General features: G+C 49.7%; 2 protein-coding genes across 7 annotated transcripts in view; one reads left to right on the forward strand and one right to left on the reverse strand.

The window, feature by feature from the left end:
- The window catches only part of PTPN23 (protein tyrosine phosphatase non-receptor type 23), a 35,588-nt gene extending 34,564 nt beyond the window's left edge, over positions 1 to 1,024 (forward strand). For both annotated transcript variants that reach the window (XM_056805204.1, XM_056805205.1), the window contains exon 25: positions 82 to 1,024. In XM_056805204.1, the coding sequence (XP_056661182.1) occupies positions 82 to 558 (477 nt within the window). In that variant the 3' untranslated portion in view covers positions 559 to 1,024. The remainder of the gene's footprint in view (positions 1 to 81) is intronic.
- Positions 1,025 to 2,085: 1,061 nt separating this feature from the next.
- The window catches only part of SCAP (SREBF chaperone), a 113,093-nt gene continuing 102,946 nt past the window's right edge, over positions 2,086 to 12,232 (reverse strand). For 3 of the 5 annotated variants that reach the window (XM_007499712.3, XM_007499710.3, XM_007499711.2), the window contains exons 9-23: positions 11,872 to 11,984; positions 9,307 to 9,401; positions 8,683 to 8,781; positions 8,255 to 8,473; positions 6,843 to 7,246; positions 6,360 to 6,551; positions 5,902 to 6,103; positions 5,569 to 5,684; positions 4,890 to 5,406; positions 4,479 to 4,564; positions 3,962 to 4,059; positions 3,652 to 3,818; positions 3,326 to 3,406; positions 2,865 to 3,071; positions 2,086 to 2,711 (exon numbers count right to left, since the gene is read on the reverse strand). In XM_007499712.3, the coding sequence (XP_007499774.1) occupies positions 2,466 to 2,711; positions 2,865 to 3,071; positions 3,326 to 3,406; positions 3,652 to 3,818; positions 3,962 to 4,059; positions 4,479 to 4,564; positions 4,890 to 5,406; positions 5,569 to 5,684; positions 5,902 to 6,103; positions 6,360 to 6,551; positions 6,843 to 7,246; positions 8,255 to 8,473; positions 8,683 to 8,781; positions 9,307 to 9,401; positions 11,872 to 11,984 (2,842 nt within the window). In that variant the 3' untranslated portion in view covers positions 2,086 to 2,465. The remainder of the gene's footprint in view (positions 2,712 to 2,864; positions 3,072 to 3,325; positions 3,407 to 3,651; positions 3,819 to 3,961; positions 4,060 to 4,478; positions 4,565 to 4,889; positions 5,407 to 5,568; positions 5,685 to 5,901; positions 6,104 to 6,359; positions 6,552 to 6,842; positions 7,247 to 8,254; positions 8,474 to 8,682; positions 8,782 to 9,306; positions 9,402 to 11,871; positions 11,985 to 12,232) is intronic. The other 2 variants (XM_056805206.1, XM_001366973.5) reach the window with 1 other exon arrangement.

Raw genomic sequence — 12,232 nt, forward strand, 5'->3', positions numbered from 1 at the left:
GGAGACTTGGGCCAAGGAGGGTGGGGCTGAGGGCCAGAGATGGAAGCTCTGATTCTCTTCCCTCCCTCCCTCCCTCCACAGGCATATCTGCCGCAAGACCCCCAAGACCTGGTGCTGGGTGCAGACATGCCCATCAGCTCTATTCAAGCCACCATCGCCAAGCTCAGCATCCGGCCCCAAGGGAGTGGGCAGGAGCCTCCTCCTGTGACCTGCCCTGGGCTTGCTGAGCCTCTCAGTCCCACCACCCCCAACCTCCTGGAGCTCACCAGTCCCCCTTCACCTTCCCCTCCTTCCTCCCCCCTGCCAGAAATTCCTGAGCCTGAGGAGGAGAGCCAGGCACCTACCACCCCCAACCCTGGGCCTTCTACTTCCTCTCTAGAGCTGCTGGCCTCCCTGACTCCTGAGGCCTTCTCACTGGACAGCTCTCTTCGGGGAAAACAACGGATGAACAAGCAGAGCTTCCTGCAGGCTCACAATGGGCAAGGGCTGCGGGGCACTGGCCCAAGTGATGACCCTCTCAGCCTTTTGGACCCACTCTGGACCCTAAATAAGACATGAATTGAACCAGAGGCAATGATGTCCAGTGGCTCCTAACTCCCTACACTACATGTTTCCTTTAAACCCGAGTCCCTAACCCAAAATCTGAGCTGCCTCTTGTGGAACAGGAAGAGACTTCCTCCCCCAGACCCCAAAGGAGCCAGGCTAGAGAAGAGTCATGTGTGCAGGGCTCGGCCCCACTTCTCCCCAACACTTCTTGTTGCCTTTAGCCCTGGTCTAGTGGGAGCCTGAGCACATCTTGCTAGGATGGTCATTTCTCTCACCTGCATGGAAACTGCTGACACGACCTGGGCACTAACTACCCTGTGCCCTTCACTGACTGGCCCCTGACTCAGGGGGGCGGGGGCGGGGGAGGGGGGCAGGCCACGATGGAGTAGCCATTTTCCTCTTACTTGGGACCTGAAATTTTTTTTCCCCCAGCTCTTTGCTACTAAAATAAACCAACCATAAACCAACCTATATGCAACAGTGCTCAGGCTTCCCTTTTCTTCCTCGGCTCTTCACGACTACAGGTACTTTGTGAAGGAAGCTGCCCAGGACCACCCACATACCCAGTGCCCAGCATGAAGGCTCCTTGTTGGGAGATGATTTGTGGGGACAATTCAGATGTCTTCAAGTCACTCTTGTATTTCCCAACAAGGACCCTGACTGACAGAGTCCAGTCTCAATACAGTCTTCTGTTTTCCTCACTGCTGTAACCGGGGGAAGAATCTGATGAATCCTCTTCCTTGAAACAGTCCAGTCCTAGACACACACACACACCCCCCCCCCCCCCCCCAATACGGCTGCCCAAGTAGCCCTTTGGCCTAGACCTTGGCTCTGCCAGTGATTTACATCCGGAGAACCAGGTGATTCTGAGGTTCCTTCCAGATACTGGAGCCTTGAGGGATTATAGATGGTGCGTGACGTAAACAGGCAGTCTAGACCAGGGTCACACACACTTTCACAACTTCCTTTGCTGGGGGAGGGGGAAGGTGTCTGCCTTGTGAGGTCAAAAAGTTTAGTATCTTTTTTTTTTTAACCCTTACCTTCCACCTTAGAATCATTATGTTTTGGTTCCATGGCTTCAGAAGAGGGCTAAGGGCTAGTCAATGGGGGTTAAGTGTCACCACCCAGCTAGGAAGAGTCTGAGGTTGCATTTGAACCCCAAACTTCCAAGTTTCTAGGCCTAGGAGGGTTGGTATCTTTGAAGCATTTGAATCACTCTACTTTACCTTCTACCTGCTTCATGAACCAGTGAGCTTCAGGGAGTCCTATATGGGTCAATTGTGCGAACACTCATTGGTTCTTTCTCTCCCTCCTTCCTCTAGTCCAACCACACTGTATTCAAAGCAGCCCCCTTCTGTGAAGTGTGAATGCCACATCGCTAATTAGGCCTGGCCCAGGTAGTGGGTCTATTAATCATGCCAGTCACCACTTTTTGTTTTTCCTTCAAGATAAGAATAGGGAAGGAAAAGAAGTAACAAACCATAAGTATCCTTACAGGGCACACAGATGGAGGTAGTAGCTCATGGAGGTTACATTACATGATTTAAAAAAAGTTTATTTAAGAAGAAGGAACTGGCAAGGTGGGAAGTCACTGAAAAGTCCCAAGGGCAAACCCAGCCAACCCTCTCTCTCCTTCACCCTCTGGTACTACAGCTTTGGTCCCACTAATGGGGAAAAGGGAGAGCCGGAGATGCCAGGCAGAAGGAAAGGCCCCTGTGCCTAGCCAGGTCACCAGTTAGCAGGGCACACAGTGCCCTTAGTGGGATAGAAGCTTACCAACAGCTGTCCTCCCCTGACCACCAGAAAGGTGGACTACTCCCCTCCTGCTCCAAGCCTGGTCATCACAGTTGGGTCACCTCCAGTCCAGGCCTGCTACGGAGACTCTGGAGAGGATGCTCAGGCCCAGTATGAACCCTGGTTCAGTCCAGCTTCTCCAGCACCGAGGGCACGTATACCAGGCTTAGCTCACTGCCAAAGTTGCAGACGACAGCTGCATTGTCCAGCACAAGAATCTGGCGGGCTGGCTGCGCCTCGCTGCTTTTGCCCAAGTAGACAGTTTGTAGCAGGTCCCCGTAGTTTAGATCCCAGAAGGAGACACAGCCCTGGCCTCCAGTGACCAGCAAGTTGTCCGAGATGACGCCCAGGCTGGACCCACACCCCATGTCCTAGGGAGAGTGCAGAGGGACACGTGTTCATGGTTTATAGAGGAATCACTTTCCGTCCCACCCAATCTGGGGCCTTTTGTCACCCATGTGCTCTCTGAAGGGGAGAGGGAAGAGATAAGAGTGGCCCACCTCCCTCCTTTCTTCTCTTCTCACCTGCTGAATAGAATAGAGCTTGATGTTAGTGGATCGGTCCCAGATGCTGATGAGGTCATCTAGGCCGCTGCTGATGATGCAGGAGGTGGTGCAGGTGAGAGAGGTGACATCCCCACGGTGTGCAAACATATGGCTTACCCGACTACCTGTCAGAACGTCCCAAAGGCAGATGGCTCCATCCTGTCCCCCACTGGCCAGCACCATCGTCTGAGAGAATGGAGGCAGAAATCCTGGGTTATGGCAGTATCTTGGCTCAGTGGGAAACTCCTCTCTACTGAACTGAAATCAAGATCTGAGAAGACTTCCAAATGCTTCCAAAAACAGCTTCAGTGTGGCCTCCATGGAGTTCCCGGAAGCAGCCTCACCCAGGTAGGGGAGCATGTTGCGTGACAAAGGTCCATTCCTCTCCCCCCACCCCAAAAGATCTTGGGCCCTGTCTGAACTGCTTCCTAGGGTCTCACCTGGTCAATGTACACGGCTGTAATGGCCCCGGAATGGCCCTGCAGGGTGAAGAGGCAGCAGGAGTCCTCCAGCCGATACACCTGAGACAGAAGGCAGCAGCATCAGAGCTCTGACCCCCCCCAACCCATACAGGCACACATTTTCACTCTCATTCCCATCTGAAAAGAGCTTCTGGAGATCAATTTAGACATGCTAGTCAGGGGCTCCCATAGAGATTTTGGCTGAAATCATAGCCAGGGGGGTCCATGGGTTATTGGGATTATATTCTCTCTGATCCCGTTTCTTACCCTCCCCTAAACCAGCCGAGCTTCCAAAGGATACTCACTCTCAGAGTGTGGTCTTGGCTCCCAGTCACCACACGACCAGCAGCGGCCTTCAGGGCTGTTATGGGTTTCTGGTGGGCACAGGACACCGTGTGGGTGAGGTGGCATATTATGGTGTCACTGTTGCTGTACACGGGGGATGAGGGGGCACTGCCCCGGCCTGGAGTCCCTGAGGAAAATCGGCTTCAAGTGAGCAGAGACCAAAATAGAAAGGAGATGTCATCTTTTCCCATATTGCCCTCGGGGAGCTCAGGGTGACAAAGCTCATATAATTCAGTCTCGCTTTCCATGAAATCTTTCCTCTTGACCCACCTGTCCCCTCTTTACCTCGAAACTGCAAATGGCTAAGGACTGTAAGAGTCTCTAAGGAGAAGAAATCAAGGGACCCACTGAGCCGGGCAGTCACAATCCTGGAACACAAAAATAGTCATTACTATAGACTTTAAGAGGGAAAGGTGGGCTATTCGTGCTCGGCTAGATATAAGGCTCAGAGGAACCTCACAAGAGTAATGAGGGAAGGTGCATCCCAACCCTGACCCCAGGCACTTCTAGGATCCTAGGACCAAGGAACCCTAGATAGTCCTGCCCTCTCATTTTACAGCTGAGAAAACAGTCACCCAGCTAGGCAAATGGAGAAGGATTCACACCTAAGTCCTTCCTCTATCTACAACATGACTCTCCTTTAGAAACTCTTCTTTTCCCTCTTAAACACCCTGAGATGCTCTGCTGCCTTAAGACCCAAACTGCCATCTGCTGCACCTTTGACCCAGTGGCCTCTTCTGCAAAGGGGTCCAAGAGCCAACCAGGTCCAGGAAACTCACATCCTCACCTCTTGTTCAGGAACACAAGGGCAGTGATGCCTGAGGTGACCTCGTCATTGCTGCAGCGAAGGGTGCCCTCGATGGCGTCCCACACCTGTAACCCCCAGAGGCTGTGAGGGCCCTGTCAATGGGGGCGGCCCCACCTGATTTCGTACTCTAGCAGGACAGACTAACACCCCCGCCCCCCTCCTGAGGAAAGAGCAGCACTTGCCCTGCTTAAATACTGAAAATGCATACTCCTCAGCTCTCTACCTAGTGCTACCGCTTGGGGACCCAGCGTCCTGGCTCCTCCCCATCCTCTGCTTTCCTTCTTCAGTGAAATGAGATGGAAATCTCTGGTCCCCACCCCAGCCAGTCCCACTTGGGAATGAGTCAAGAAAGCCAAAGCCAGGCCCTCTGTCCTGCTCTAGCCTCCCCACCTCCAGCCTGCCATTGCTGCGCCCGGCCACGATGAGGTTCCCCTGCAGGTCCAGGCTCCACACGGAGCTCTCTGTGTCAGGAGTCCATGTGGGGATGGGTGACCCTTTCTCGCGATGAGAGCAGGCTTCATCCTCAGGGCAATGGAATGAAGGAACTGGGGAAGGGGGTCCTAGGGCTGGTAAGGGGGCAGGGTTCAGCCTCTCCTCTTGGTATACCCGCTGCACCAATCGGCTGAAATCATAGCCAGGGGGGTCATGGGGTTGTCTACAGCCAGTGCGGTGCCTTGGCTCAGGCTGAGAAGACTCTAAAGGTGGGATTTGGGTCTGCTCAGAAAAGTTGGTGTCAATGAGGCAGGTCAGATCAGGCTGGTCACCAAAGAGAGGAGGCTGCGGGGGACCCAGAAGGCGCCTCAACTGGGGGGTGTCTCCAAGCTCCTCGGGGCTTCCTTTTCCCCCATCCGACAGCTGTTCCCAGCTCTCTTGGGAGTCAAACACACCACCACTGTCCCTTCGAAGTCTAATAAGCAGAGAAAGGAAGGTGTCAGGATAGGAATGTGTTTGGGGATGGAAAAGAGATTAGAAGAGAAAGGATTTCATGCCACTGGGAAGGGCTGAGCAGTGGTGAAGAAAGGACCTGGACTCTGAGGCCAGGAAAAAGGGATAAGAGAAGGAATCCTACCCTTGCTTGGGGATCAGTGTAAGGCAGTCGCCAGTCTGTGCATCCCAGACCCGGATCTGTCCTACTAGGCAGCAGCTCACCAGGAGCATCCCATCACTTGCTAGGCATTCAATGTCCTGAAGGGTGAAGAGAATCTAGCTTACCAAGGGCAGGGATGGCTGTCCCCTGGCATCAACTCCCTGATATAGATGAGAGATATATAAATATATAGGATCTCTTTGTTCGAGACCTCCAGCTGTCCATGGCTGTAGGGTAGGTGCCAGGACAGCAAAAAACATCAGGCAGCCAGGAAGGAAACTGCAGGGAACAAAACAGTTCATCTCCAGTCCTCACCATGAGATGCCCTCGAAGGACAAGAGGAATGATCTCAGTCTCGGGTGGCGAGTATCCGTAGTCATCACAGGGGAGATCCCCACGCTTCCGACGGCCATGAGAGGATCCGTGCTGTCCATAGTTCTTGGGGCAGAACACCCGATAGAGGCAGAAGAGCAAAAGCACCAACAAGATACCAGAAGCCAGACCTAGAGCAGCTACCCTGTGGGTATGGTATGTAGATGGTATTCAGCGGGATCAACTCCATTCAACCCAAATGCCCACCTCATTAAAGTCCCACCATGAGCCTAGAAACTCAAACGACGTAGAAACAGGACCAAAAACTAGTGGCTAAAGGCAAAACTCTAAAAGACGGGAGAAGCCTGCACCCCAAACTATGCTTGATCATGTAACCAGCTTCTCACACACTTCCCTAACCCTTCTAAGACCCCAGCACAGAGGGCAAGAAGGGCCCTTACTTGTACAGAGTGACATCTCCATGGCCATGGGTCCTATTGGGACTTTCAAAAGCTTTTCCTTGGCCCTCCCCTTGGGAAGTTCCAGAGCTTGGGGGCTTATGAGGCCAGTAATGTGGAGCCTCCTGTTGGTGCTGAACCTCTTGCGGGTTCAAGTAGAGGGTGACAGGAATCACAGGAAGGAGACTGATGTACCTATGAAGAAGCATAGTAGAAAGATGAGGCAGCAAGATGAAAAGTATTCCATGACTCCCAAATCTTGACCAAGAACAGGGAGCTGCCCTGACATCAGAAGGCAATGCCTCACACCCAAGCTTTATGAAGAGGCAGTAAAGAAGCTGGCCCCTGTGCCTCTGTCCCTGCAGTCCCTGTGCCTCTCTTAGGGGATCTTAATAATACTCTTCAATAGAAACAACTGCTTCAAGACTGGAGGCCTTAGGCCATCTCCTAATCTTGCTGCTAGCTCTTCTCTTCTGCTAAACTTACCTCTTAGCCAAAGTGATATTGTAGTAACTGAAAAGGGATGGCCAATGGCGAAAGGACAGTTTCCTCCAGAGTTCTTCATCTTCTGGTCCCCATGTCACCTCTGGGGCAGGGCCTGTGTCCAGCAGGCTGCTGTGAGGAGCCCCCTCCAGATGGTCCTGAGGTTCCTGAACCTCGGGGGATTCCCAAGGCAGGGTCTGATTCTCTGCTAGCTTGGAAGCATCCGGTGGGAAGATGGAGAAGGTACTCTTGGGGTCACCTGCAGGCAGCACCCCACCTGGCACAGGCATTGGGGGAAGTCCTGCCTCCCCTAAGGGGCTTTGCTCTGTCACCTGAGCTGTTAAGTAAGTGCGTAGCCCAGCGGGGTCTGTATACACCAGGATGCCAATCCAAATCACGGTGCCAACCTGGAAGAAACAGAGATAGGATTGATAAATTCACATTAATGCCTCCAAAGACTTTCATCTGTGAATTTTGCCGATTGGCTGATGGAAAGGGACAACTCTCAGGGAATGTGCTATGTGGACTGACTGGATCAGAAAGTTCAGAGTGGGAGAAATAACTACCTTGCACTTTTAGAACCATCTGACTACTAACACCCTCCTCCCCATGCCAAGCTGAAAGAAAAATGCATTTAGTCTCCTCTGCTATGTCCATCTCCACCCACTCCAACCCCAAATGCCACCTAAAATACCCAGGACCTGAGTTATTCTGCAATGGGATGTTCACAAGACTTACTTAATGTTAGGTATTTCCTCCAGAGCCTTCAGTTCTCTTGACACCCTCCCTCTGTTCCCACCCCATGCTCAACAACAATCTGAAATCAGTGCTTAGCCCAGTGCTGAGGGGCAAAAGGCTGAAATCCTTCAGTCAACTTCCTATCCAGGAAAATGACTATTGGGAGTCAAGTCCCAAGGTCAAACCTGTTGTCAAACTGACTGGCCAATCACTCATGTTGAAGATGTTGAAAGTGGACTCTTCCCTCACATCACTAACCAAACCAACCTTTCCTCCCCTTCACTATTTACTAACTTCACAAGCTTCCTGAAGCAGTCAGAAAGAACTATGGTGCTTTCCAGTGCACCCAGGAGATCTCCTAAGAACCTGGAGAGAGGGGAAGAGCCATCTTGGACCAGAATGGATAAGAAAACAATGACTCCATTGCTGCTATCTCCCCAGTCTTCCCTTTGACCCTTTCTTAGACCCTGGAGCCAGCTTATTAAAGGGGTGATCACTCCACTGAGACCATAGCATGCAGAGTAGCAGTACCACCCTGCCCTTCTCAAAGGATGACTTTCAGAGGACAGACAGGACCTTCACAGGACGTCAGAGGGACTTTGGCATTTAACAGGTGGGGATGAGGCTTCTATATCTTAGACATAGGACAGAATAACTAGAGGATTGGGCATGGATACCATGATTAGTCTCTGGGCCAGCCGGGTCCGGGCCAAGAAATAGATGACACGTAACCTCTTGGGGAGACGAAGATTTCTAAAGGATGACGGCTGTAGGGTGATTGTGTGAGGTGTCGAGGGTCGCATGGCCAACTGCCGTTCATATCGGTGGCCCCGTCCTGCAGGCTTTGCTGGGTGCAGACAGACTTCTGGGGGCAGCCGTTTATTTAGATCAGCTAGCTATAAGTAAAGATGAGACTTGAGTTCAAGATCCTACTTCTTCTGAGGTATAGTCCTTAATCCTTACCACCCTAAGCAAATACCAACACCCAATTAGCCACCCACACACATTTTCCAGTGTCAATAGGCTAAGCTACATAAGCCCTGACCCCACCATGAAAATTAAGGGTGAAAAGGGGGGAGATAAAGAAACTTATTTTCTCTCCTACCTCCATTCGACGAATGTCAATAGACAGAACGGTGGTAAAGAACAACATCTGCAGGAAGAAGTCAGAGACAAGGCCCACCACAGCAAAGAGACAAAATTCCTGAGGATAAAACAATGCAAGATAAGTAGGTCATGATGACCCTTACACAAGGTTACTTTGAACCTCACAGCTTTCCCCCAAATTCTCCTAAATCTATTCTAACCCCCAGTTCCTAGTTCAGATCTTCAATTCAATCAATAAACATTTATTAAGCACCTACTATGTGCTGGGCATTCTGCTAAGTATTGGGGATGCAAAAAGAATTGCCAGTGGAGCCTTCCTTGAAATGAGGTAATTCTGTTCCTCATCATGAGTCCAGAAGGCAGGCTAGGATAGGGCAGGCTTCAGGGTACCCACTTTGCCTTTGAGCTGCCTGGCCTTCAAAATTCAATGGCGTAATTACACACAAGGCACATTTTGATAATATGAGCCAGCACAAGTTAGCTCTCCTGAAAGTTACCTCCTATGGAGTAAGGCATAGAAAAGAGAGGACTCTTCCAGAAGGCTCAAGGCTCAGGGTGGTGAAAACAGAAGAATGTATTGCTTTCTACAAGCCAGGGTGATAGGGCAAACACAGGCTCCTACCTGGATAGCAGGAACCAGGGTGAAATATCCAATGAGGATGATGCCTAGTTCTGTGGCCATGTTCTTCATGATAGACCAACTCTCATTGCTTAAGCCTAGAGATAATACATACAAAGTGGTGAAACAGGATAGATTGGGGGGCAAGGTAACTATGCCTCAGTCAAATCACTATGTCTGTAGCTCAGTTTCTACCCTTAATTTCTGTCACTTCTATAGCTAGCATTAGGTTCTTGCAACAACCCAGAAAAACATTTAAAGCAGGTACTATCCTCAACTCACAGCTGAGGAAACAGGCTCAGGCTAAAGGATTTGTTTCATGTCTCACAGCTCTATGAATGTAAGCATCACCACAAAAATGGCCCCATTCCCATGACTCTTGATGTTTCCAGATTTCCCCAGTGAATGGGTATCTATTTAGTACAGTTCTTAGGGAAAAAAGATGGTGGAGGACTTTAGAGAAGAATGCCTTCTACAATGGGCAGGGGGCCATGCGAAAGGGGTGTTGAAAAATTGTTAAGAAAAGGCTTCCAAACCATCCAATTCCTTCTGTAAAACTTTAGTCAAGTGTAAGTTGCCAGGGCTAGAAACCATAAACCTTGGGGCTGTAGCTATGACTCTACTGGTCATTTCACTGCACAGGCCGAGTGCTCTATGTTTTCTTTTTGAGTTTGGAAACAAGTTGGTGAGAGGTTCCTGCCAGTTAATGCTCTGCATCTTAGTTCCATTCTAAATGTCTGGCACTATCCTGTCCTCCATATAGCATGGTTCTCCAATAGAAATGGTCAAGAAAACCCATGTGATTTGAACTGGATAGGATCTCTTCTAAAATGAAGGAAGGAATGTCAGCACTCAAAGAAACCACTAAAAACACAATTCCTCTCTAATCTTGCTGGAGGTAGCGAGGAGAACTCCTGATGAACACATTTAATCTGGTCCAATAGTAGAAAGACAAAATGAGGATAGCACAGCAAATACAGTGCAAAGAGTAAAACAAAGATGGTAAAACACCCAAAGCCCTGCAGAGCTTGGGTAGAGTAGAAGGCCTACCTCCATCTCTCCCTAGCACTTAGGGCTGTGATGGTGAACCTATGACACACGTCAGCACTGACACACATAGGCATTTTCGATGGCACAGCTGCATACAGAGAAGTATGGGGCCACATGCCGAGAAGGACGGGGGGGGGGGGGGGGGGGGGGGGGAGGAGTTGTTTTGTTTTTTTATTGAAGTGACATACCACCTGAGTTATGCTTGGTTTTTGGCAAATGTTGACACATCAAGCTCAAAAGGTTGCCCATCACTGATTTAGGGCATGATCCTTCACTACTAGATAGTCACAACACTTAATCAGAGCACTCAAAGTTCTGCAAATTCAGGGCAATGATTATTTTTCAAGTTTCTCCCCTCTCTGACCCATTCCACAGAGCTGTCCTAAAACATGGATCTGGAATGCCTCATTCCCTCCCCTCTGCTTCTTGGTCCCCCTGGTTTCACTTGTGACTCAGGCTCACATGCTATGTTCTATAGGAGACCTACAGCCCCTTCCCTTCTGAGATAATTTGTATTTAACTCATGTGTACTTGTTTAATTACATGCTGCTTCTCCCATTTGAAGGTAAGTTCCTTGAGGGTCAGGTCTGCTTTTAACTCATCTTTAGTACATAGCCCAGGGCGGGCCTGGCACAGAGGAAACTTGTGACTGACTGCTCAAACAGTTCTAGCATCTCCCGAATCCATCTAGGCCCTGATACAAACTCCTCTGTTTGGTACTGATAAGCTCTCTATAGTCTGAGAACATCTGTGCTGTATCTGGTCCAGCTTAAACTGTCCTACTTGTGATTCTCATCTATGACATTCCATTTCCTGTCTCCATGCCTAAAATAAAATTTTAGAATCCCCAGCCTCCTTTAACAATTGGATCAAGAGTTCTCTCCTACATGAAGCCATTCTGATCCCCCCATTTGTGCCACCCCCACTCCATAAAATCACATTTACTTCCCTGAGTGGGTGTAGCTGGGCCCCATGCTCCTTTCCCACAGCCTCCACTGAATGAAGGCTCCGTGAGGGCAGGAACTATTCACATTTTTACTTTGTCTCCCCAGCACCTGGCAAAGTCTAGACATTTAATAAGGCTAGCGTTCTCTGTTACTAATAATGCAAAGGTAGCTTCTCTATTGTCCCAAGCCACTGGGGTGGAATCTGATACTAGCTTAGTGGCACCATCCCTGAGAAGTTACAAGTTTTAGAATGGAAGGTGGCCTCTTGTTCTGCTGAAAATGAAAAGTAGGACTTGCCAAATGCCAAGCTAATTGCCCACTATGGCCCCTCATGAAGCACTGCTTTTTATCTTATACAACAGTCAACAGTTCTGCCAGAGGTGCAGCCAATGGTGGGTCAGTGCTTGTCCCAGAAGAGCAGAGTGATTCCCAAATGGAAGCTACGTTAGGCCAGCCCTCTTCATCACCTCCTCCTCTTCCCTCCCCCATTTGGGGATTTCATAATCAAGTTATAGGTTCTTTCCCATAGTTTAAAAATACCACTTTCTACCTTCCTTCTCAATACTGTTACCTTGAGCAATTCGCAGCTTCACCTCGAGGTCCACTGGAGTAGATACCACTGACTTTGTAAGAACCAACACATTCTCCAATCCAATTACCACCACCAGGTAGGGAAAAATCTCTCTGGGAAAAGAGAAAGATGTCAAGTCAAAGAGTGGATCTCTTCTGCCTTGAAATAAAATGAACATCTACTGGGAATAACACTGAATACAAACCTGAGTTATGAAAAAGTCATCGACTATCTCATGGTGTCTGATAAACCGTAATCTAGATTTCTAACCTTCTACTTAGGCTACTAGGTCATTCTCTCACGGGTCCAGAAAGAGTACTTCTCTATCTTACCCTGGGCATCAGTAAGGCCTTATTTTACT

The sequence above is a fragment of the Monodelphis domestica genome, chromosome 7 (assembly GCF_027887165.1).
Source record: "Monodelphis domestica isolate mMonDom1 chromosome 7, mMonDom1.pri, whole genome shotgun sequence".
Taxonomy (NCBI): Eukaryota; Metazoa; Chordata; class Mammalia; order Didelphimorphia; family Didelphidae; genus Monodelphis; species Monodelphis domestica.